Below are 25,984 nucleotides of genomic sequence, written 5' to 3'. Positions count from 1 at the left end.
TTCTTGAAATGCAGTCTACCATCTGTTCTGTCGCTAAACACTATATACTTTGTCCGTTATCGAGTGGGTAAGCCTAACCTTTAAAAAAGGTACCTCCATTACTTCCCCGGGCCAATGGTAGCTGGCCCGTCTGTTTCGCTTTTCGTTTAAAAATCAGGCTTAAACAATCTGAGCGGCTACGAAACCTAACAGGCTGAGCTTGCGGTCACTTCCGGTGGCTCGTTAAACATAAGTAGAATCACTAACAACTAGGAGGAGAGTGTAACTGTCGGTTAGGGCTAAGCGTGGGTGGGGGAGCGGGGGGAATGAAAAGGATAACGAACGGCCCGGGATTCTACGTGAATCTAAATATTGCAACTCGAGTTCCATCATCTTTGATTAAGCTGTGTCTTTTGTTTTTGTTTTTTTTTTTTGGTGCGGAATATTCACCGGTGTCCACCAGCGGAAGGGACGATTAAAATCACACTCACTGCACTATCGCTCGTCCGGAATATCCTTTGGCGTTCAGCTCGTCAAGGCTCTTCTTTCCGCTACCTTGCAGCCTCGATGCTAGCCCACAGGTCTACGAGACAGTGGAGGAGAACACATTAACCAATCGGTCACATGAATGCGGTATAAACGACTGCGCGCCGTCTGCCTAGATACTTACAATAACGGTCGATAGGGCCAGTAGGGCCGCTAGGAGACCGGAGATGATCACAAAGTTCTTGCACTGCTCCGGGGCCTGCTGATACCGCATCGCGTCATCATACTCGCCCGGCATGATCACCGTGTACTCGATGTTCTCCTTGAACTTGGTGTACTCCGTACGATTTCTCGTCGCACCCTCCGATTCACGCCGTCTCCTACCGAGTCCTGTTCGGGAAAGAGAACGAAAGAGAAAGAGCGAATGAATTTCAATGCTTCCAACCAAAATGGCCACCCCAAAGGAAAACGGAAGCTTACTTTTCGACGGTTCGTACATATCGAGACAAAAGTCCGGCTGACAGTCCATCGCATCCATGCAGGCCTTGATCTGCGAATGGATCCACAGCGTGCTGCGTTCCTTCATCGAGCTCAGCAGGAACGCCTCGAAGTCGAGGAACACCTCGTTCGGTTTGTCCCGGTAGCGGGCCGGCTGGTGCGGTATGATCGAGGCAAAGTCCCGGTTACGGCAACCATCGCGTACCAGCGACACCGAACCGTGGGCATGCGGATCATCCGGATCCGGTGATACGGTTACCTCCATCAGCTTCACGTACTTCCACACGCTCTGCGAGCTAATGCGCGCACGTAGCTGCAGCTTCGTCCCGATCGGTACCGCCTGATCGACCGGCACCTCGTTGTTGGTTACGGCCGGCAGCGAGGTTGCCGACGACGAGGAGTGGTTCTTCAGGCCCGCCAAATTACCACTGATCCGTGCGATCGGAGGTGCTTCCTTGTATAGTGCCACCTCGTACTCGAGCCGGCCCGGCGTTTCCTCAACCACACCCGACACACGAGCGCCATGTGGACTGTAGACGGGAGAACGAGAGAGGTGAAAAGGGCGATGAAAGTATTAGTCAATGAACCGGTACGCGCCCCGGTTGGTTATTTTTTTTTTGGGTCTGTTGTTGGGAAACTTACAAACTTCCCGCGAATCCGGCGGCCTTGTTCTGGATAACGGTCGGTTCCGGTGGTTTGCACATGATAATCAGTTCCTGATCGGATTGCATGACCACCGACGGGAACTGCGGGAACCAGATGCGTACATGGACGAAGCCCTGTTTGAAGGAAAAGGCGAAGATTCTTCATTAGCCAAAAATGCATCACACGATCATGTTGACCTCTTTTCCCACTCCCAGGCGAAAGAGCTGGCCGGCACTAACGAACTGTGGGCGCCCCTCGTGGGTTCTCTCACACCTCGTCGTGTCACCATTCTCCACGCGTGTCGGCTCGATCGGTAGTCGCTTCCTTTTTTAAATGTTTTTTCTTCCGCCTCTTACTTACATTCCGCTTCAACACACCGCACCGTGAGAAATCGGTAATTTTCAGATCGTAGGCCAGCTCGCTCACGTCTTTACGGTCCTGCTTGATAGAGCAGGCAAAGTCGGCTTCCGGATTGACGGCCCGATCGTCCGCGAACAGTGGTGACCCCTTGAAGCCGATCGGCTTCTTCAGCTTCGCCGTGATGATATCACCGAGGTTCGAGCCCTGCGATGCAAACGAACACTGGATGTCCGTTACTGTGGATAATGAGGTGATGAACGGAAAGAAGTAAAAAAAAAACGCGGGTGTTAGAGTACTGTCCACTCTGCACTGGAGATCTAGTGGGGGAACCGGCGACCGGAATCTCTCGGCTACTCACCATCATAATCCTGTGCTCGCGCCAAGGGCAGAAGCTGGAAGGGAGATAGAATGGAAGAGAAAGATATCAATAAGATTGTACGCCTTGATGTTGTGTGTGTGTGTGTGTGTGTGTTTGTGTGATAAGAAGAACTCCGGACGGCCGGAACCCCGACCAGGAACTATACAGTTGCAGATGGTGCAAAATGGCCTAATTATGCAATCTTCATACATTTCACGATCCAAACCACGTCGACCACGGGACGGCGGCCACACCATATGTGCGCGTGCGTGTACATGATACGCCTCCCCCCCCCCCCCCCCTCCCCCATCATCTCCTACCGGTCATCGCAAAGTTCACGCCAAGCGAAGCCCCATTTTTTAACGGAATTATTCTTTCGCTGGCGAAGAAGAAGGAAGAGCTGAGTGATGATGGATCGCAGCATCGAGGCAGCATCCAACAAACAGATCAAAATCGAAATAGAACGCGTGTGTGAGATGGCATCGGCCTCTCGCGATCGCCTCTCGCGATCAAAACATCCATAATTGCCGTAATGAATGGGAGGCCCGCGGTTCGATGGAAATGAAGCCATTGTTTGTGCTGCATCCCCAGCGATACTCCGAACGCCGGACCTACCCCCCCCCCCCCCCCCCCTCCCGCCCTCGGCAGCCGACCGCTGTTTGATGGCTTCAATCGATCGAGCGCTACGCGGAGAGATCGATATGCTGCCGGGAGTTCCGTTCAGTTCAGTTCCGACCAACAACAGCGGAGCGTAGGGCCAAAATTGGTGCCAATGTGTCACTTCCACACGGCATCATTACAGTCATTACTGATCCCTTTAAGTGAGGCAAATATAATGGGTTTTTTTTTCTTTTCAACAACTGCACATGCCAGAGATTGTGGTCTCGCATCCACTCGCATCCAATTAGTGTACAGATCAGGCGGACGCGCTAAAGAACGTTACTGGCACACACACACACACACACACACACACACACACACACACACACACACATGCGAACTCTCGCTGACAACCTGGATAAACACTGACCGATTCCGATGATTCCAATCGGATCGGACGATTGCGGCCTACAAACCCAATAAAATAGAATCCAGCCAGTACGCGGGACCACCTGGTGTCCCCCTGGTGGCGGTATCTTGGAAAGGTGTCTGGTTAAGTGATTTCTGATCAAATGTGTCTACCACCGGCTTGTGGTCACCAATCAGACACACCACGTGATGATGCTGCTTGGAGGCTGGAGTGCTGATCAGGGAGGGCGCACGCATAAAAAAACGTGTCGGCACCAGTCGCCGGTATCCAGCCGGTGTCTGTGCCCGGGGCTTGGCTTGCGGTACAATTATCCAATAAGGGCCGAACGTGCCGGGCGCGAAACGCATGGAAAAAGCAATGGAAGCAATGGAGAAAAAACAAAGTGGCCCTCGCGTGGTGGTCGGAAACGGAATAAACGGAATCGCCACACGCCATACGGGCCGGTCCAGTTGTTGGGAGCAGCAGCAGCAGCAGCAGAAGATGCACCTGTTGCGTGGAGGGTCCGGTAACGGAGTTTTATCCGGGGCTGTGTATGTGTGTCTGATTTTCCTCGGCTCGACGTAACAAACAAACAAACCAATCAACCCTACCGAAAACGGAAAGAAGTTGTTGTTGGGTTCCCTTCCGTCTGGTGTGTGTGTGTGTGTGTCCCACATATTCGGTTGTTGGGTCGGTCTGTAGGTTACAAGGCCGTTTTGGAAGGGTTCCCGCCCGAAATTGATTGGCACTCCCCAAAAGTGGTGAGAAAATGGCGAATTCCTCTCGAGAACCCAGCAGGCAGTGCAGCTTAAAAAACCGTCTAGCTAGCATTCGGAAACAACGAGTATTTGATGCAAAAGATGACCATAAGTTCACGATGCGATGTTGCTATTCGATGTAAAATAATAATAAAAAAAAAATTTTGTTTCAATTGCTGCATATGTCAACCAAAGGAGCATATTTTTAGTTTTTAGATAAGTGCTCTTTCGTTGTACATTGGCGGACCAAAGCTAAGAAGTCTACATAAGAAGAGCCTACTTTAGTTCCTAAACACTGGATTCATAAAAACTCTCCCAATTTGGTCTGCAGTTAGAGAGATGCATAGGCCAACTCATCTACTGATAGAATATTTCTGATCTTAAATGTCTTCCTGAGCTCCTTGCGCTTAACATAATACACTCTTTAGTGAAGTCTTTAGGGAAGTGAGTCATTTGAATTCATTTCCGTTCGTTTTGTCTATTTCTGGGACATTATAAAAGCTTCGCTCATTTGTCCTCAGTATATTGCAGTTTGTCTTCTAAGCACTTCTTGGGGTATGTTTTTGGCATTTGGCACAAATACTGCCTATATGCCTGACCTATGTGATTCTTCCAAGACTTCAATTCCATTGAAGAACACGCAGTATTTTGAAGAAAGAATGGATAAAAAAGCATTAAATCACAAAACCACTGACCAAACGGTGAGGAGGAATTGTAGAGGGAAAAACCTCTAGTTGTTTTAAATACTACAGACCTATCTTGGCCTATCTGATGCACAAAAAACGGACTTTTGGTAAGTTGTTTTGATTGGAGGAATACTCCAGCCTTTGCAACGAGCGAGCAATAAGCCACAGACAGGTGAGAACGCGCCGGAACGGAGCCGCAACATAAATGTAGCTCATGTGAATGCGTGGAATCAAAGAGAGGTGCCACACCATGAGGTAGGTGACGCAACAGCAAAGGTGAGAACTAGCGAATAAGCCTACTCCAACCAACGTCTTTTTCTCGAGTCAGTTGTTATACCGCCCTGGTGGTGAGGTCGAAGAAAGCCTTAGCAAAGTGGCCTCGTCTGGCCTCTCTAGGCCCCCTGGCCAATCTGGGACGGGGCCCCGGGTACGGGGTTTGGCAAATTGCAATATTAAAATGAAACAATTTGCATACAACTAACTAGACCGAGATGAGATGTGTAGACTGCAACCGGGGAGGGAGTGATGATGGTTGCTATCGGATAACTGGCGCATAGAGCCATAACCATAACGACGGCCAACCTGATCGGGGTTAAAAAGATCACGGCGCTCCTTCTTTTTTTCCGTTCCAGATGCACTTTCGAAGCGTCTCCGTCGCGGAAATTGTGTCAACAATTCATCGCCATGCGCAGGGAGAATGATTGAGCAGCTCGTCCACGACAGACACGGGACGGGGCCGGTGTGGCTGCGGTTGGCTAAGCAAAGGCATCGTCGTCACCAGACGCCCCAGTCCCAGCTCTCCTTTACTGTCTTCATCAGATCAGACAGGTGACCATGGCCACGAATTCGGAGAATCGGAAAATCCCCACTTGCCAGGCTGTCGACTTCGTTTTAAGTTCCCAGCATTTTCCACCATGAACTTTGGCTCTCCGTCAACCGTGAACTGCCTGGTCTGTGTGTGTGTGTATGAGGAGTGATCAGCTTGACACAATTATGTCATACGAAAGCCAAACATGGCCACTGTTGCGATTGCTGCAACTGTTGCCAGCTTGGGAAGGTCTCCTCCTGGTAACGGGTGGACAGATCAAGGGGTCGTCAGCACACTCGCCACGCTACAAAGAGCACTAGGCACCTGGTCTCGTCGTCATCGTCGTCGTCATCATTCCGAGCTGTGTGGCTGAGCGTGAAAAAACCGATTTATGAAATTGAATCCCGCAGCATAACAAGAGACCAAGACGACGTCTACGGGGAGAGGCTGACCGACTTTCTGGAATGGCGTTCTGTGAAGGGCACAATCCAAGAGCGTGAGGAATCTGTCTCTCGGATCTTCGGAAGTCGGGAAGTCGGTGAGTACAGCTGTTCCGATGGAAATTGGTGCATGAATTTTGATGGCTTTCCAGAACGCCACAGTGGCGGCGTTGTGGTGATAGGTAGAACGGAAGAGAATCGCGCGCGCGCCTTGGATCAGTTTCTTGCCGAGTGCACCAGAATTAACTGTACCTCGGCGTACTATCGACACACGCTATCGGATCCACGGTATGAGATGCATATACATATTTCTGAAAATAATTTCACGCTCCGTGGCTAGCGTGGATTTAGCGGATTGGGAATGTGCACCAGCACGAGATCTGCACGATCGGAATGGAATTGCAATGTGAATGGTAAACGATCGTTTGAATCTTGAACTGTTGCTCGAGTGTTGCTCGAAACAAACTTCACAGGGATTTTTCAGCAAAACCATAAATGATAGTGGCATTAAAATTTGTTTTCATAGTATTAAGCTGAGAAAGGTATTTTATTATAAGTTTGGTAAACAGTACACAAAAGAAGCCAAATGCGTTCAGTTGATTGCTTTAATTTTGGTTGTAAAAACACTAGTGGTTCATGCGCTCCTACACTTAAATTTGATTTAATGATTTGGGTCTTGGACCATAATTCTTTACTGTGAGACTGAAAGCGTTAACATACGCCCAGAGAGTGAACGGCAAAAAACACAACAGCTAAAGAAATGGTCACTTCTCAGCGCCACTTAAATGGATCAAGTGCAGAACATTTTGCGTCAAATCAAGTACCCTGTACTTCAAAATGAGCTTCAGTCAAGCCTTCCAGAGGTCTAAAAAGCGATCAACTTAAACATCAAATAGGTACTAGATAGATGAACTTAAACATCGAAAATCATCTTGACTACCTTTTAGAAGGTTCATTGTAGCTTTAGGCGTGCAACAATTTATGCGAAAACCGAAAGAGATTCCAACCGGACTCTGCATCTCCACACAAAGCGATTGACTCATGAAATTGGCTGAAAAAGAACGATCCACATTTCTTTTCGATGTCTCAATGGCCAACGAATATATTTTGAACTGTAAAATTGGTAAAACTAAAAATAGCAAAGTATCGACTAGCTCAAGTAAATGTATCACAAAGAATGAGCCAAAATAGCACAAAGCTAATTGCGCAAGCGCAAGAGCGCGTTGTTTTCATCCACCATCTCAAGGCCAGCAGTTCATGCAAAAAGAAAGTTATCGAAGAACGATCGAAGACGGATACTTATGATTGATGTTATTTGCGACCATTTTTATCATTAGTTTTCGCCTAACCAAATAGTTCTTGAGAACCATTTTCATTCTAGTAGCAAGATGCGGTTTTCAATTTGCTGCCACAGTGAATATAACGGGTTTCGATAGATCCATTCAAGGCATCGAACATTGCTACTGATGGTTCGATGAAGAAGACATGACAGGGAAGGGCACTCTTGCGCTGTCAATCCGCATAAAGAGCATGCACTGTTCATTGGCTTTCGGTTTCGGTTCCGACCCCTGTCGTCGTTCCATTTATGCGCTTCCCTGCTCCCGGTAACTGCACATAACTGCATGTACCGGGGCTGACACCGGCTGTATGCTGCTGGCTTTAATGATACATTTTCGAGCCACTGCACAGCCGCCGTTCGCCGTCGGTGCATCCGTTAGCCGGAATTATAAGTATGCGTCGCTAAAGGGTTTTGTGGGTAGAGGATAGTGCACCGGGGGGTGATTTGTCTGGCCAATGAATTCCAGCACCACTAGACCAGGAGTGCAACTCAGTGCACTGTCTCCTGTGTTCTGCCATAGGCAAATGTCGTTCAAGTACGCTCCCTGAACTGTTACTTGTTTCGCACGTTGTTACGGTTTACGTGTAAGTAGCCTTTATGATTTCGATGCTACAGGGCTATTGGAGGCCGAGCGCTATCATCTAATTGCAGTTATTAGGATGCAATGCGATTGCCAAACATTGCCAAAGGCTTCTCGTTGGGATCAACGATTAGGGATGCTGTGAAGAGTGCCTTAGAGCATTAACAGTTTACCGGGATTGCAAATGATACGCTAGGCTCTTTCCTATCGATTGATTTGATACACAAGCTTTACGCCTCGTTCTGTTTCACAGCGCCGTAAGATATACTGCTTGATTCGTCCACAGAATTTGAAAACGCTGTTAATTTAGTGCCAGCGAGCATAGTTGCGAGCGATATCTCAAAGCAAAGTTGGAAAAGCTTATGGATTTTTTACGGTTAAAAATTACCTATTCATAATTTAATAATTTTACCATTTTGTTTTGGAAAATGTGTGTAGGTTGGATATCTGGAGATGAAATTCTATTTTGAACTGAAACGCGAAGTCGAACGAAGTCGATATCATACTGATCAATGTGGAAAGTCGTATGCGAGAAGCATTTTATAATATCAAATTATTCAAGGTATGTAATTCTACAAGACCGTTTAGCAAAAGAAGCCAATAATCCTAGAAATTTTGGTTCATTTTTGCAGATAATTTTGGCGTGAAATTCTCCCCATCTCGCCTCGACATTCTCAGTGCCAGATTCACTGAGACATATACACAGGTACAGTTTTGGCCAGAACCGGTAGGAACATACAACTGCACTTATAAGGTTCTTCAAGAGTGCCGTGATAATCGGGATTACACTTAAACACAAAGATTACAATAGATTTCAATCATCCGCTCGCAATCAGTAGAGATAGTAGGGAAATTAATTCGTGGACAATTGACTAACCGTGTGTTTCAACTACTGCGATGGAGGATATCGAAAATTCGATGGAGGATATAGAAACGAAAATTCATCAAACATATATAATTCTGATGATGACGCATTCTTAAGCTGCACCCGATCGAGAACGAACTAGAATTCATTCTGTTAACAAACGGTTCTCAGCCTAAGACTAATACGATTACCAGCAGCAGCCATCGTACCACCGTGATCCAGATCTACCTCTTTGATGCTTTGTGATAAGCATCTCGCCCCCAAACGGAAACGATGCTCGACAGACCGATAGTTCTTAGCAAGAAGCATTCTCGGAAAACCGCGTGAAAGGCACGCGCCCGCAATGGAACCATTGCAATGGATCCATTGCATGTCGGCAATGGTTATGTGCCACCGCATATTACATTCGCCCCATTTTTCAATTAACTGAATCCAATAAGCAAGCGATACGAACCGAACCGCGGTTCTGGAATCGAAAGACTTCAACGGGAGTGAACGCGCACGGGTGCATAACGGCGCTTACCATCGGACACGGAAGCAGCGGAAGTTTGGTTTTGTTTTTTTTTTCTCGCTCCCAGGAATGGAACCCACTCTTGGGGGATAATTGAGAGAAATTTTTGATAAACCGCAGTGGGGCTGCACGTGGCAAATGGCGCCTCGCGTTGGGCAATCGGTAATTGGCCGCTGATTTTAATTTCCGTAATTTAGCTTTCGCCACGCGACATTATGAACATGTGCGCCGGGCCGGTGTTTGTCGGGGATTTATTCTCTGGAATGCGCGTTCACATTGAAACAGAAAAACGAATGGCAATGTCATGCACATCGCTTATGGTCTACTTGACTACCGGTACCGGTAGTAAAGCGGCTTTCCGTGGTGTAACAGAACCAACGCGCGCGAGGCTAACTGTTCTTCCGAGGTAACCGATTGGATGGAATCTGCTAAAGCCGTATGACGTAGCGTTCCACAACGTTCCGCCTTGTGTTCACAAGCTTTAGCTAATTATGTTACCGCTCCCTGGAAAAAAAAGTTGATTCGATGACAGCAGCAATTCCGGTTGCCAAACTTACCACCGTGAACAGTACCGCGACCAGATGCCCGCCGCTACACTCGACCATACTTGACCTCAGCAGCTTCATCTTCGCTTTCGTTGTAAGCATTGGCCGGTACTCAGTACCTCCGGGTTTGGTTTGCAACTCTCTTTCTACTCGCGATCTCCGCGGGGCGTACGGGGAGAATGAGGTTTATCTTCTCGTCATTCAGAGGTGCCGCTACTGCTTGTCGTAGCGTTCGGCGTGATCGGCGGCGTGAATCTTGGCAAAGGGCGTACCGGGGTGGGCGTCTTCCTCTTTGAGCGTTGTTTGCTGACGGAGAGATGAAGAAAAGAGATGAGAAAAGCGTTACAAAACACACACACACACACGCAGGGGAGGGTCGGTAATGGTAGAGTTTTCGTTTTCGGTGCGGAATGTAAGTGAAAAAAAAGTGCTAATCACGGGCGGTTTGAGGTGGTGGATAATTGCGTGGGCTTCAGGGGCCTCGGGGATGGATCATATCAAATGGACGGGCCGGGAGAGCTGCGGTTGTCTTTGTCTCAGAGCTCCTCAACGTGATTGATGTTTACGCGGTTCTCCTCGGAAGCTTTTCAATTATTGCCTCACTTCAATTGCAAAATTCAAAGGAAGGAATAGTTCGGGAAGGAAGGTAGTTCGATAGTCCACACCAAGGAAGTCCGGTTACGTGCCACTCGGCAGCCACCTGGAGCGCTAATCACGGGGGAACGGAAACAGTTAGCAGCCCTTCTTCCGTAACTGGTTTCGATTTCTTTCTTCCACCCCATTCCATTCCACTCCAGGCCACTGGCAATGAGATGCTGTTGCACCTTCCCTGAGCTTCAGAGTGGAGCCCCGGGTATACCATCGATCGATCGACCGGTTGCATCGGAAACCGGCCTTGCCACGACAAGACAACCGAAAGGGAGGGATGGAGGGGTGACACTGTCCTACAAAACGCGGGCTAAAATAAGGTTAAATGCAATGCGGTGGTGTGATGGCGTCCTGACGATCGTATCCCCCCCCGATTCGATGCGGCTGCTTCCTTCGTTCGCGAGATGCCGCCCTTCTAGGCCGCCCGCGGTGGACGAGGAATTAGTTTCGATTTCAACCCCACCAGCATCTGGCTGCTGGCTGGCAGGCTGGCTGGAGCAAGGGCCGTGGTGTGTGAAAGTTGCAATATTGGAATAGGGTAGAAAACCATCCAGGGGGCCTCTCATGCATTTACATACAACCTTCCCTCGGTAGGACCAGCATATGATGCTCGCTGTGATAGGGGCAAGGGATCGACCGAAGGGAAAGTTACATGCTTGCAGGTGAGTCACCCTGTTTTTCCTCTTTATCATTCTACAGGGTTTTCCATACAAAAAAATATGCCAAAGTGTTCAGTACACTTTCGTGCGACTTATTTTTCCTAGACTAATAAAGCATAATGCGGAATTGTTTTATTCGTGAGACTCCCGTCTACGAAGCGATGTATGAAAGTAGTGTTACAAAAAATGATGTCTGTCTAGTAAAATGTACGTAGTTTTAAGTTTGCTACATGTGCGAAAAATTCTAAAAAAATTTCCAGCGATTATCAGTTGCCATTCTTCAGCTGTCATTCAAGCGGTTGTAAAAATTCCAGCGATTATTTAATGCTATCCTCCAGCTGTATACATGATTAAACGATGTATTCTTTAAGGGACATGCCTCAAGAAGCTAGGTAGAGGTCTTGCTCAATCGGTGCGTAATGGCAAAGTGAATCGAAATCGAGTAAGAATGACACAAAACCTATCAAAAGAGGCGAAAATCGCATTACCTTCAAGTAGCGGTTGGTCGAAAATGACTTAAAGGGATAGTCTAGATCTAGTGTGAAACGCCATTTGGCTACTGGATGCAATCAAAGGAGCGGTAGGAAAGATCAAAGCTCCTAAAGAAAAAGAAACATGCCGTTGTGTTCTCCTCTGATGAGAAACTGTTCCCAGTTCCAGATCAAGTATCAAATTCTTAATCAGATTGATTTATATAATCCGCGAAGACAGAAAAAACGATGTTCCCTACCGATAAGTATCCAAAATTTATATAAAAACCAACGTTAAACTGAATCTGGGAGATTGGATCCATACATCGGGGTGAAATGGGTTAAAGAACGCTTCTACATGTTTGAGAATATTGTATTTCACTAAGATGAAGCCACGTTCCATTCCGTTGTTCCAAACGAACTCAAAAATGGTTGCCGGAAAACATGAAAACGTTGAATATCACATGTGTGGTTAACAAGCAGCAGTAATTCATTTGGCTTTTAGATATTTGCTTATTTTCCAACAAAAGCCCAAGAATCCAATGATATTAGTGTCCTTTCGCTAACAAAAGTGTCGTTTCCACCGCCAAGTCATGATCCTTAGAATCGGAGATTTGAAGGAGTTGCTATTTAAATTATTCTACAGAGCTAGCGACATTTTTTTGCATAGGAAGAAAACTCAAGAAAATGGTTTAAAACGGCAGCAATCAAAGATTTTTTGTGTTGGGACGCTCTGTGACATCATGCGGTTCGTTTTGAAGCTTAGAAAGTAAATTGCTAACGAATCCCGGACTCATGACAAGGCTCATGTTCCGGGGGCTCATCAATCAATCATCCCTACGTCCGGTACATTCCGAGATGTTAGCAGATCGAGGGCCGATTGACCAAAAAATGTAAAAAAAAACGAAGGAAATCCCATGGAGGCCGATCCCGTATCTGGGCCATCCGATAAGTCAATTTCGTGGGCATTTGGCCGAGCATTTCGAAAGGGGAAGGCTCTCGACAGACAAAAGAAAAGGCATGTTCCTGCTCCAGGCGCCATAGTTCGCAATGAGTGCGCGCTCATGCTGCTTCATGCTTATCGATGCTGCATCTTGCCACCTTTAGAAAGTGCTTGTCCCGTGCCCGTGCCGCGACACCTGTACACTATCGTTTTCACGGCCTTCCTTCCTCTCCACCCCTTTTTAACACCGTGGCCATGCTCTGTCACACCAACCAGGCACCAGCACCAGCAGGTGACACCGTTTCGCGGGCCAATGGTTTTTTGTACCTCCTGTCGGTGACGACGCTGGTTCTCAATTTCTCATTGCTCCATTACCTCGAAACTAGACACTACAACAACGAGGGGGGCGGGTGGGGGAAAGAAAGCTCGGAAAAACACGCGGAAAACCAAGCGCAACACAACAATTGGCCATCATTAGTAACACTATCGCGCGATCAAACACACACACACACAGACAGACAGAGTGAGCCCAAAATCGAGTCACCGATCGAGCCCACTTCCAGTGCGCCTCCTTTCACTCTCATTGCGCGTTCCGGAACATATTTTTGGGGCTCTTTCCCCTTTTTCCCCGCCACAAAAGCAACTAACTAGTTGCCCTCCTCCTGCACCACCTGCAGCCCACAGCGGCGCTCATTTGGAACGATCGCAACGGGAGCGAAAGGCCGTCGTCGTCGTGCCCGTGAAAAGTGTGGCGGAACCGGCCCCGGATTGTTTTGGCCCCGAAAAGAGAGTCCCGAGTGCGATTGGCGCCGCCACCACCACCACCACCAAACGATTAGTCATTCTGCATTTTCTCCCTTCTCCTTCTCCTCCTCCTTCTCCTCCTCCTTTCGACCTTGCACGATCGAGAGTTGATCTCCATCCAGGCAGGCGGCGGTGATCCGGATCCGCGGATCACCACCCGTCGTCGCATTATCCCGATCTGTCACAGTTACAGTCGGGCGGGCCATTACTGACGACAATCTGGGTAAATATTGGTCGGCCGGGCCGGGGTCGGTGATCAAGGTAGGCGGCGAGGAACAGTGCTGGTAATGGTGCTGTGTTCAGCATTTCTCCCTTTGGCCTCCGTTCCCGGCCCGGCCCCGGGCACATCCATCACTCACAATCAATTGGCACACATTTTCGTGGCGCGTTTTCCTTTTTTATTGCCAACCCCCCCGCGGGCATGTGTGTGCGTGTGTGTGTGCGCTCTCGTTTCCCGGACCGATCACCACGATCTGGAATCCTGCTGCTGCTGCTGCTGCTGCGAACCCAATTGGCATGGACAGGGGTGGATCGAGGTGGCAACCAACAAACCGGCAGCCAAACCTCCTCGCGTGCACCTCGCCCGCGGAGGTAATTCAGGTTAGAGACTCCGGCGTCGACCGACTCCACGACGTCGTCCTCTGCGTACTGGAGAAAGGTGATTAATTGCCGCGCTTCGGCAGCTCAAAAGGGCACTCCCTGACCAGCCGCCACAACCTGGAGCGCGAAACGGGTTTAGCGAGTTTGATCGACTTGATCGGTCGAGGCGGTTTATGTGCAGCCAGCAGGCCCCTGCTCGCATCATCCCGCGATCTCCCGCATCAGCATCAACAGCATCAGGGAGCAATAGCAGTGGGGAGCAGCTACAAATGGTACCCCCCCCCCACCCCTGCACCTGCCACACATTGAATTGGGCCGTCATTGGTGCCAAAAGTAGGTAAATCCGTTCGAAAATGAAATCGAAATAAATTAATTCCAACACCACCACCACTGGTCAGACAAACGAAATGAATGAATATAATAAAAATTATCATAACCATTTTCCAAACCAAGCGCCGGCTAATCGTGGCGAAGAGGGGGAAGGGAGTTGAGTTTTCATCAAAACAAAAAGAGAGCAGCAGAGAGAGAGAGAGAGGAATGAGGGGGGAGCATAGAAATCACGAAATGTTGCCACGCGGGAAAACCAAATCAAAGGTCAACCACCATTCAGTCATTCGTTAAGTCAGTCAGTCAGTGCAGTGCAGCATTGTGAATTCCATTTTTTTCGATGCTTTTGCAACGCTTCATCAAAATGCGCGGCTGACCTACTTCTCACTCGAAAAACGGGGTGGCTGCTGCGAGAGGCAGCACGACGGCAGGCGCGGGGAATGTCGTCTAACCGATGATGGCGATCCATCCATTTGGATGGATGGATGGATGGATGGATGGATGGACGAGAAGCATCTCACACCTCAAGTTCTGCAAATCATCGTTACATTCATCATGCTGGAATGCAATCCGGTGTTGGTTGCTTTTGCTGCGCATCCCAGACATAAGAAAGGGAAAGAATGAAAACCCAGCCCGTGAAAAGTGTTGAACAGTTTCAGAATAGTCTTTGCTTTGTTTTAAACAGCCATCAAAACGGAATTCGCTTGTAAATGTCACCAGCAGCAACATCATTATCATCATCATCACCACCACCAGAAACAATGATAACAGCACTCATACACACACGCACACGAGGAATTGCTCTAGATTTAACGCACCGAGAATCACAGTTGAAGTAATGACGTCAGGAAATCGGGAACCAGGAACACTGCTGCACTGCTTAAAGTCAGTCACCGGGCGTTATGCAGGAGCACAATTCAGGAGATCGCGAGGACGAACCCGAACGTCGTAATACACGGACACAACACGCGACGACACGGCACCACGAGGATCACCTTCGCACTGGGCGCGGAAACTTAAAAAGGAATCGAACGAAAGCGATGTGATCGCAAGCGATAGGTTCGCGCCAACAGCAACAACAGCAGCACTGATCGCACTGAGCCACTTAGCTCCACCGGCTGTAGGTCCGCTTCGGTTGCACGCTCGCTAGTGAATGATCTTGACTTTGGCCACCGTTGCAGCATCATACCGAGAGTGGAGCGGTGGATCGCTTATGCTGCATACGGGAAGGAATCAGAGGGAAAAAGAGAGAGAGCGAGAGAGTGAAAGAAAAACCTGGGGGACTGGGAGGGCTATTCGCGGGATCCGCTATGCTTCAGCGGAGGTGTGTCGAAGGGAAAGGGGAGGGGGTTCGCGGTAGGTTCGAGCATTTTCCCGGCTGGATGAAATTGTGGCGCACGCTGCATACCGTGCATGCGGAAGGTAGAGTGGTGCCGGTAGGGGAAGCATTTTGGTTTCAGCAACATAATGGTTTCGGATATGATTTCATCCGTGATCATGTGACATTCTGGTGCCCTAGATAAGGGAAAAGGAAGGACGTTTGGAAGGAGTTGTTGCAACAATCGATGTTTGGAAAATTGACTTTTAGCGCAATGACTTTGTTTCAACTGTAAATGGATTGACAAACTTACAGTATTAATAACAAAGTTGCACTTATGAGGAAGAGTTACTATTGTAACTAGATTAAGCTTTTATAAAAAATATATATGAATCGCTTGTGGTTTAAGTGTTTTCAAAATTGATTTCAAGATAAGTTAAGTTCCCGCAATTATACTGGAAATATGAGTATGAGATATTATGAGTGTCAAGTGAAACAATTTGGAGTAGTTAAGAAAGTTAGACTCCCAGTGACTTTTCGATAAGATAGCATCCCAACCAACCAGGTCTAATTGTTCCTTGGGATAGCTATTCGATAATAGACTGTTAGGGACAAACGATGCTAATGATCCGCTAATGAATGGCAGAATGCAGTAGTTTTCAATATTAATTCATTAGCAATCAGTCCTTCTCGCGCAATAAATTTCTGTTCCGTAATTTGGATTCAATCCTCGAGGGCAGTATGACAAAACAGTTTATCCACGTTTGTTGAAATTAGCATTTTGTTCTATTTATCGATCAAAATGATATCATTAAAAATACTCCATCAAATAGTTAGTTTGAACGATTGATAATAAATCATTTACCAATCATCTCCTCCGTTTGAAAGTTACTAATTTGTAATAATGTGCTTACATGACCGAAAACCAAATGGTACAACACTTCAAACCGAATGAAAGCAAAAACCATTGATATGTACAGCACTGGTCGATAAAATAGCAGCGCAAGTGCGATACGCAAACTTCCGCGTTGTACTCGCTCACGATTACTTCTAATTAATTTTTATCACATCTGTTGGGTGCATTAGCGTCTGTGGAATGCGGTTTGGTGTTAATTTTAATTATCGATCGCTTAGGTATCAATATATAGGTATCTATTGCCAAAACCGTCTGGTTCAGGTTGGTCGATGAAATAGCAGCGCTAACGAAGAAGTCTTTTTTTTAGTGACGCGAGTTTTTTTTGTGAAATCGCAGTTGTACTACTGGGTAATGTGAAGAATTTGCGAGTTTTTACACTAGGTTTGAAACATCTAACGTAAGTTCAATTTTCAGTAAAATGGGGCGTTCAAAGCATTGAACGGTTGAAGACCGAAACACGATAAAACGATTGATATCGGGAGGAAAGACGTATCGGGAAGTGCAGGATATAATGTGCTGCTATGCGAAGAAAGTAGCAAATGCACTGAAATGGAATTACACACCCGAAAGTCGTGGAAAAAAGTGCACAACAAGCGCACAAACTGATCGCGAGATAATCCGAACGGTGAAGAAAAGGCCACAAATTAGTTTTTTGACATTGAAAAAAGAACTAAATTTTTCTATCAGCACATCAACGATAAGGAAACGTTTGAGGGAAGCAAATTTGCACGCGAGAGTGCCGAGGAAAATACCCTTGCTTAAACCAAGACACATTCAAAATCGAATAATGTTTGCCAAGTCCCGGGTCAATTGGCCACTTACCAAATGGAGGAATATTCTTTGTAACTGATGAGAGCAAAGTGGAGTTGTTTGGATCTGGGGGACAGCGAAAGTTTGTGAGATGTCCCCCCCATTCTGGAACGAACCCCAAATTTACTGTAAACACAGTTAAATTTGGGGGAGCCAAGGTTATGGTATGGGGCTGTTCTCATAGAGCGGTGTAAGTCCCATTCACCGTATCGAAGGCATCATGAATGCTGTTGGATATGTCGATATCTTACAAAATATCATGCTACCATATGCGGAAACTGAATTGCCGCTAAAATGGGTCTTCCTACAAGACAATGACCCCAAACACACCAGCAACCGTGCAAAAGCTTGGTTTCAAAAAAGAAAAATTGACGTAATGGAATGGCCCGCACAATCCCCCGATCTCAATCCGATCGAACATTTATGAACGGACATAAAAAGGGCTGTGAATACAGCAATGTCAAAAGATTCTGAGCAGTTTTGGGCCGCAGTAAAGGCAGCATGGTACCAAATACCAACAAGCCGCTGCCAAAACTTAATGGATTCGATGCCACGAAGATGTGCAGCCGTTATAAAAAACAAAGGTCATGCTACTAAATACTGAGCACTTGTCAATGCTTTCTAATTGAAATCTAATAAAATTCGAATACAAATTTGGCTTTTTTGTTAATAAGAACTCGTTGAGATTGTTAGCGCTGCTATTTCATCGACCAACCTGAACCAGACGGTTTTGGCAATAGATACCTATATATTGATACCTAAGCGATCGATAATTAAAATTAACACCAAACCGCATTCCACAGACGCTAATGCACCCAACAGATGTGATAAAAATTAATTAGAAGTAATCGTGAGCGAGTACAACGCGGAAGTTTGCGTATCGCACTTGCGCTGCTATTTTATCGACCAGTGCTGTATATACAAAGTGTTTGCTAGAATTGTTGAAAAGTAAAAAATAATAGAACAAAGGATAGTCCTAAAAGTATGTTTAACGTTATCATAAGAGAAAAAAAGATTTAAAAAATATAAAACAGTGCAAGATTTAGTATTTATCACTAACTAGCTGCCCCGACAGACTTCGTACTGTCTTTGATCGGTCGTGGGTTTATCGTAAACAGGAACTTTAAAATTTTAGTAGATATAATTTTATCTATTCCATAATTTGGTAGTATTCGATTTATCAATGAACCAAATCAATAGCTAGGTCCGTTAGTGATGTTGGAAATAGAGATGCGACGTGCTTGTAAATATGAGCTGGAAAGTTAACATGATGTTTGAGTTTTAAGGCTTTGCCTTTCGGGCTAAATGACGTCATTTGGAACAACGAATTATATTTTCCCAAGTATTTTTAAAAAAAGTTTGACTTTAGTATTCGGCTTGCACATAGCTCGTTAAGTTCAAATGCTGTGTATTTAACGGCATTACAATACGACACACTTGATCCATTTTTCCCCGGTATTCAGCTTACGATGATTTAAATAGTCACATGGTAGATCATAACTAAAAGCACCGCACTTCAAATTAACTCAAACGTCGATCGATCAGATCGAGGGTCTTTCTTTTCTCTCGGACATTCTCGGTGATCATTCCAATCGCAAGTTGTTCTTGATAGACAGGATATGTTGGTATTGCTTTCTATTACTATTCGGTTACTGCTGCTTTATATGTTTACCATTCATAATCCGATACGTTGAAAATTGTCAATGATAAGAGGCACGTAAATCAATAGTCGAAAATTAATATAATTCTTGATCAATTCAAATATTTCACAACTGAATAAGTTTTTGTTATTGTTTCATGTAAATTGATTTGTGAAAATTAAAGCAACTTCTTAATTAACTCATGACTTAACTAAACTTAAGAAATTGTTAAGAAAATTTAAACCAACAATAGACACACCAATAAAAAATGGTAACGATTTGCAGCATTGCCGGTCCCATGGTTATCATTCCACCCTAGCCGGGCTCTCTCTCTCTCTCTCTCTCTCTCTCTCTCTCTCTCTCTCTCTCTCTCTCTCTCTCTCTCTCTCTTTCTCTCTCTCTCTCTCTCTCTCGTTCTTTTCCTTAACATCTATTGGTCTCATTTTTTAAATTATTATTCATGAATTAAACGCAACTATCTAACCTTCCCACCCCTCACTCTGCTCTGCAAGATGTACGGAATGGAGGGTGGTGATGGTGGATAGGTGAAAGAAGCAAGTAAAAGAGTATTAAGTGAATCCAATCGATTTAGAGACCATCAAAACCTAAGAAACGATACCCATATTGCCCTAGGACGTATTTTAAGGATTGGGGTTGTATGGAAGCTCCCCTTTCCCCTCATCCGATGTAGACCAAATTTTGTCCCATAGTTTCTCAGATGACCATCAACAATTTTGCAAGTTTTAATGGTATTCGGTTCATAACTTGCGGAGTAATGAATATTTTTAACAATCAAGTGTTAGAGAAGGGCATGAAGGAAGGTAGCGGGGGGTTTCTAACCATGCCTATAGCACTCACCGGCCCCAAAAACCCCCACATACCAAATTTGGAGACAATCGGTCCAGTAGTTTCGGAGTCTATACCGGACATCCGGACAGACACATTCATTTTTATATATATAGATTAATACTATGTAATTGTTTGTACTCAGATTTAGGCCCATCTGAAGATTACGTTAGAGGTGACTTATTGAAATTGAGGTAAAGCCATCGGTTAATTTTTGGCAAGTTTATGAAAAATCGTCCATTGTCATCATTAAATTGAAAATCTCAAATGAATTTAAAAAAATATTCAAATGCTGAAACGACTATGACGTGGAGGCCATTGTGATCAAAACATTGCCATCCTCGTCAGAGAACAAAACCAGTTGAATCTTGAGCCAACGAACCAAAGCACCCATTGGATCCACCTTCAAAGGATCACAATTTTATGGGAATCTTGTTTTGCACAATGCATAAATCGATCATGCTACAAGTGAAGTGGAAGATCGATTTTTTTTCTTATACAAAAAAAACCAACAATGTACAGCTGTAAGCTGACGTTGGCGGAGGGGTTTGGCGTTCTTAGACCGTTTTTTTTTTGCGCCCAGGAAACTAGCGAATGTGAAATCGACCACACGAGCCCACAGATGGGCTGCTGGCCGTTTACCGTTGCCTTTTCCCTACCCGTTTCCGTATCAGCAAATTTAATTAAACTTACTCGGCCCGTTCTTAGGAAAGTAGGTGAGAACCACGTGGCGATCGAGCGTGGCGCCAGTCTAAATACTAACCGAAGCCGCAGCAACAACCGAAACAACAACAACAACAACCAGCACCGCACTTCATGTGCACGCAAATGGATGGAAAAGCTGGTCTTGGCTTAAAAGCTTTCCACATCATTTCCAGAACGCGCCGGAGTACACGCGCCCGATCGGGAGTTGGGAAAACAGATCGAATTGCGAAAAATGTTTGTATTACCTCCTTCTCTACCACCCAAAAAGAGGGAAGAAAAAAGGTCGAGTGCAGCTGTTCGCATGGTGGAAGCCGGAGAGACGGGATCAGGTGTGATCGGCTACAATTGCCAATTACGGCCAGATCGGAGCAGAGCAGTGCCGTAATTTCGGTACGCGTTTTCATACACTCGCTGATTGATCGGTCGATCGGGGTGCGGAGAAGCGCAGTGCACACACGAGGGAGTAGCGAGCGCGCGCGTATCAGCTATTTTGGCAGAAAATTGAAGAAGATCATCTCCCAATCTCGTGCTAGATCCGTTCTGGCGCTAGGTTCCGGTATCGAAGAGCGATTGAATGGTGGCAGTAGACGACGGGGTTTTGAAGGGTTAGAGGGAAGGACGGGGGTTGTGTTCTCGGGGGTTGTTTACCCTAGCCGACGTGGGTTGTAACGACTAAAAGATAATTTGCTGCGGCTTATGAAAAAGGTCTACGCACCGTTCTAACGGTTGATCGTAGAGAGGCGTATCGTTGGTGCATTGTCCACCATCTGGATGACTAGCAGCTGCTTTTTGAAACTTGCTCTGCCAGGAGTGATTCTATCCAAATGTGCAGAATCCAACATCCTGTACAAAATGTTGAATAATTTTGTTTGCCATTTTTTCAAATACTGTGCTTTGAATTTTTCCTAATTTGATGTTTCTGGTTATATACAAGAACTAAAATACAAATATTGGACAAGTTTGTGTCCACCATTCTACAATAATGCCTATGGAACAAAATTGTGAGCGAAGGATTAAATTAACTAGGAATTTCGATCAAATTTTTGATTTTAATTGATGATAGCCTAGCCTAGTCGTTTAACCATTATTTGCTTATAAACCGTACGATATCTAAGACTTGATTCTGGAATAAAAAGCTATATCTGTATCTCCAGCTTGGTTAAGGATATAAAAATCACAATCCAAATCGCAACTTAATGAACTTAAGATTTTTGGGCACACTTTTCGTTAGCCGTGTGACCTTAAACTAAAGGCTTGTAAAAATTCATCTACACGTCGTAATATGAAAGAATGCATCCATTTTAATTTCATAAAAACCAGATTATGTTTAACAGCAACACGAAGCTTTTCAACCATCAAATAATGCTTAGATGTAGCTTAACCTTGTTTAATTTTTGGCATGTTTGTTGCCTTTTACAATAACCTTCTTCCCAATTTTCTAAACATAAAAATAGATACGAAACGAATTTAACGAACACCCCAAGGACTAACAACATTAATGGAAAATGATTGTATAATATTTGATTTTCATTTGGAAATTTGCGAAAGATTGCATAGAATGTATCCATTTTGCTCCTAAACTCTTCCTAAACCCAAATTCATTTTTTCCTTCAAGTTGATCTATGCTCAATGGCTGTGACTAAAATATCAACTATTAGCAACAAGTCGATTGCAGTATTACATCCATGCGAAGGATGTTATTGGCTTTGATGTTGTTCAGCCCTAGCATAGGTTTTGCATCTTGTTCGCTTCTTGTAACATTGATTGAAAATGTGGTAACACAATACGAGGGCCAAACAATTAAACACCGGCGTGTTACAAGGAAGCTTAGAACTCACCGGGAACGTAGCCTGCTGCGAGCAATACTTTGTGAATTCATCGCTCGCTTCCCCTAAGAACATGCGCACCATCGCCCACGGATCGAGCGGAAGTGATCCAGAAAGTTTTCCAATTTGCTACCATCGCTGCTCCGATGTTCAATGGAATGGTAAAACCACACATTTCCCTCGCCAAGCCTAGCACCCCACACCTCCCCGCGATGAGCTAGTCAAACAGTCTCAACCGAACTGTAACGCTCGCAAACCAATTCATCCGCACCTCGCTCTGAAGCCTACCGTTCACCGGATCGAATCTAGATAAAATTTTTGAATTGAAGCACAATTGCTAGTAGAACAGTAACTGCGGTGTAATGTACAGTTTTTGGTTCCATCGGGCACCTAGTTATGCGAGCGTGAAACTAGGCTGGAGGCGAGTGCTGGAGTGATTCGGTGTTTGCTACTCGGTGGTCGCCAGCTCAACAACAGTGGCAACCCCTAGTGACGGAAGTGAACGGCGGAACAAGCACGACGGTTCTTGCGAGTGCGGTAATAACTCAATTCGAACGGACTCTTTGAGCCATCTCCATCCGTTAGGTGCACTCGAAAAGGACCACCTGCTGCTGCTGCTGTTGCTGCTGCTGCTGGTGGTGGCCAGTGGGGCTGGTCCCCATTCTTCTAGGACCACTCTCATTGGCGCTGGGGATGAGAAAGCAAAAAAGCGCCCCATTCGTCGTTGCCGTTAGGTTGTTTTGACGAAATGTTTGAAATTCCCTTCCCGGCAGGAATCAATCATGCAGGCCAATATGTAGCATCAACAAAAAGACCATTAGTCGCCACATGAAACATACTGCAACAAGTATTATGAATTAGTGAACATTCATATTTGCTTTGTCCAAAAATGGTTTTTAGCACTCGGCGTGAGCGGTTCGGAAACAAATGAATAGAACTTGAAAATGGGTACAACTTATCGCACCTTATGCTCGGAGGAAAGTAAAGCAGCACATGAGTACCGAGCATAGGAAGCCATTCCATTCCCATGGTAATCGCTGTTAGCTAATCAGGTCAACCGAAACACGGCCGAAATTCTCGCCGAACCACGCTTAACATACCGCAGAAACCAGATTTCGCATAATCTTGCACACTCTCTCTCACACCCTCCCTCTCTTTCACTCTCCTCATCTCTTCTTCAACCGTTGCGCTTTCGCCCCCTCTGATGTACGTTCCTGGAGGAGAGCATGGGTAATCCTGCTGCTAACCCGTTGCGCACAACAACGTGGAGCACTAAACTGAGTCGAAACGGTTAATCGCTCGCACCTGCAGTGGGCGCGTAAGGTGGGTGGTGTAAAACCGATCAGCAGATCAGGCGGAACTTCTACCACAGCGCCAGACCGAGTAGAACACGATTGGCTAGCCGATCGAATCGATCAAGCATGAGAATATGCAAAACTCTACCACCACACCTTCCGATACTGCCGATCACCACCGATCAATCGGCATTAATAATCGAAATCATCCCCCAGAAACCGTGGCACCGCCTTACCGCACAACTCAACCGTTAATGAGGGCGTTAATTTATGGTATTTTCCTCGCATGATCAACTGTGCGCGGCCTGCGGATTGATGGCCGCTAGTTCCGGGCAGCCCTTTGCCACACCACACAATGATACGCTCCAAATCGAATGGGAAGCTGGTTTTCGGTCAATTCTTCGGGCATCGTGCACGCCACTCGTACCCTTCGTCTACCTTTGCGCGTTAATTTGACGAGCAAAATTGTGACGCCCAGTTCCCAATCGAACGCTTTTACCACGGGAAGTTAAATATTGTTTTCACGCATTACAGCAACACTTACTCGACAAGACAGCATCTTCCGACGTTCGCTGGTTCAAGGAAAAGACTAAAACTGCCGCACGGTGTCTACTTTTGTAGATTTGATTACTTGCCTCTTAAAACAGTATTTTTCTTCATGATTTCGGAAAAGTTTCAAAGATAAGCAAATACGATTTTGGTCATTTATTATGCAATCAGTGAATTATCGATAAGAACACATGGTAGCACTTTGTAAAGGCTTGTAAGAAACATTCCTAATTGGTTTGGTCGCAGGATCAAGCACTCATGCTAGTGATTAACTCGAAAAGAAAGTAAATACACACAAACACGCACACTAGGCTGGGAAACAAGAAAAGCAACCTATAGTTTACGTTCGTTACGCTGATCAAGTGTTGATTAAGGTAAAGGAAATTAACTGAGCTTCATTTGTTTTCTTTCGCATTATAGTATTTGATGCAAATTAGTTGAGCATATTGATTTGGTCACAAGTATTTACATATCGATCGATAATAAGCGTAAAAAACGGGGTGCCAATATGGGAGAGAACGGAAAGAGGGCCTAGTGATGTCACACCACATTTATCGTTGCTACGTTACTTTAAGGACACTTTCCATTGTGCGTAATTTCAGGCTAACTCGTCGCGCGCTTGCCTTTGAAATATTTTTAAAATCATTTATTAGGATTAATGTTTTCAGAACAAATGGTTCGTTACGCTCGCTCAGGCATCCTAATTTATAGACTCAGTTCTTGGTGGTGCCCCGTTTCCGGGCAGCCGATTTGTATTTTGCTACGAAAAATACATCTCCCTCGATGGCTTCGATCATTACAATAAGGTGATATGCGGCTGCCGTAACGCTCCTTAGCACGCCTGCTGTGCGATGGCTTTCGACTGGGGTTTCTGTATCGGTAGGAACAGTTTGAACTCTGCCGGAAGTTCGTCCTCCGAGTACAGCCGATCGGAAAAGTAGACACGCCTTATCCGACAGTTGGCATGGATTTGCACGCGTAACGTTTCCACGTAGTTCGTTCCGTAGGCGCGGCGTGTGAAATCCGCCAGATTGAACTGAATCTGATTCCAGCCCTCGTCCAGCCGCATCGGCATCGTGCAGATGAATGGTTTCACGCGAGTCGTCGACTGATAGTTGCTGGCGCGAAACCGGCGACGGACGCTCTTGTCGTCCATAACCTGTTGTGTTCAGAAGGATGGAGAAGTTAAGCTCCCAGATAACGAAAAACAACGGTATCCCCCGATCGATATCTGTCTTTCTGCGCTTCACTAAACAAACTAAATAGCGCGAAAGCGAATTAAAACAATTAAAGCAGTGAAAGTTAGTGGTTCTGTTTTTGGCATTTTGAGTACTTTCCCACAGGAAATGGCTGTAAGGGGTGGAAGGGGGGGAGACTACTGACCTAGAAAAACAAAAACTTTGAAACAAACCCACCAGAAGTGCGTCCTGGTGGAACCTGATAATAATGATTCGCAACGGACAGAAGGAGGTCAGCCGCTTTTTGCAGGGTGCTTATAGGCAAACTCCCCTCTTGGATTCTATCAATTATACAGCAACGGTTATATCATACGATTAACACCGTTGGACCGTTTAAAATCAAACCAACGTTTTTCGCCAGACAAAAGATATGCATTTTCCAGGATAATTTGATTACTTTAAAAATAGTTTATGTAGCCCCCTCTATGACCCATAGCTATTGTGGCCAAAAAGGATCCCAACTGTTTCCCAAAGTTCAGTGCACCAGTCCCCACACTCGTAAGCTTCGTGCGTGCCTCCGCGA

General features: G+C 45.8%; 2 protein-coding genes across 2 annotated transcripts in view; both read right to left on the bottom strand.

Moving 5' to 3' along the window:
- Positions 1–466: 466 nt before the first annotated feature.
- LOC125949928 (uncharacterized) lies at positions 467–10,056 on the bottom strand. Its single transcript, XM_049677424.1, has 6 exons — positions 9,880–10,056; positions 2,327–2,360; positions 1,969–2,204; positions 1,606–1,742; positions 650–1,493; positions 467–562 (listed from the first exon to the last, which is right to left on the bottom strand). Exons 1-6 carry the CDS (start codon positions 9,967–9,969, stop codon positions 467–469), a joined length of 1,437 nt encoding a protein of 478 aa, XP_049533381.1. The 5' UTR covers positions 9,970–10,056.
- Positions 10,057–24,374: 14,318 nt separating this feature from the next.
- The window catches only part of LOC125949950 (cilia- and flagella-associated protein 20), a 2,279-nt gene continuing 669 nt past the window's right edge, over positions 24,375–25,984 (bottom strand). Inside the window, exon 2 of the mRNA XM_049677461.1 lies at positions 24,375–25,382. Coding sequence (XP_049533418.1) covers positions 25,056–25,382 — 327 coding nt within the window. The 3' untranslated portion in view covers positions 24,375–25,055. The remainder of the gene's footprint in view (positions 25,383–25,984) is intronic.

Source organism: Anopheles darlingi, chromosome 2 (genome assembly GCF_943734745.1).
Source record: "Anopheles darlingi chromosome 2, idAnoDarlMG_H_01, whole genome shotgun sequence".
In the NCBI taxonomy this organism is placed as follows: domain Eukaryota; kingdom Metazoa; phylum Arthropoda; class Insecta; order Diptera; family Culicidae; genus Anopheles; species Anopheles darlingi.
This window is presented reverse-complemented; position numbering and strand designations above follow the sequence as displayed.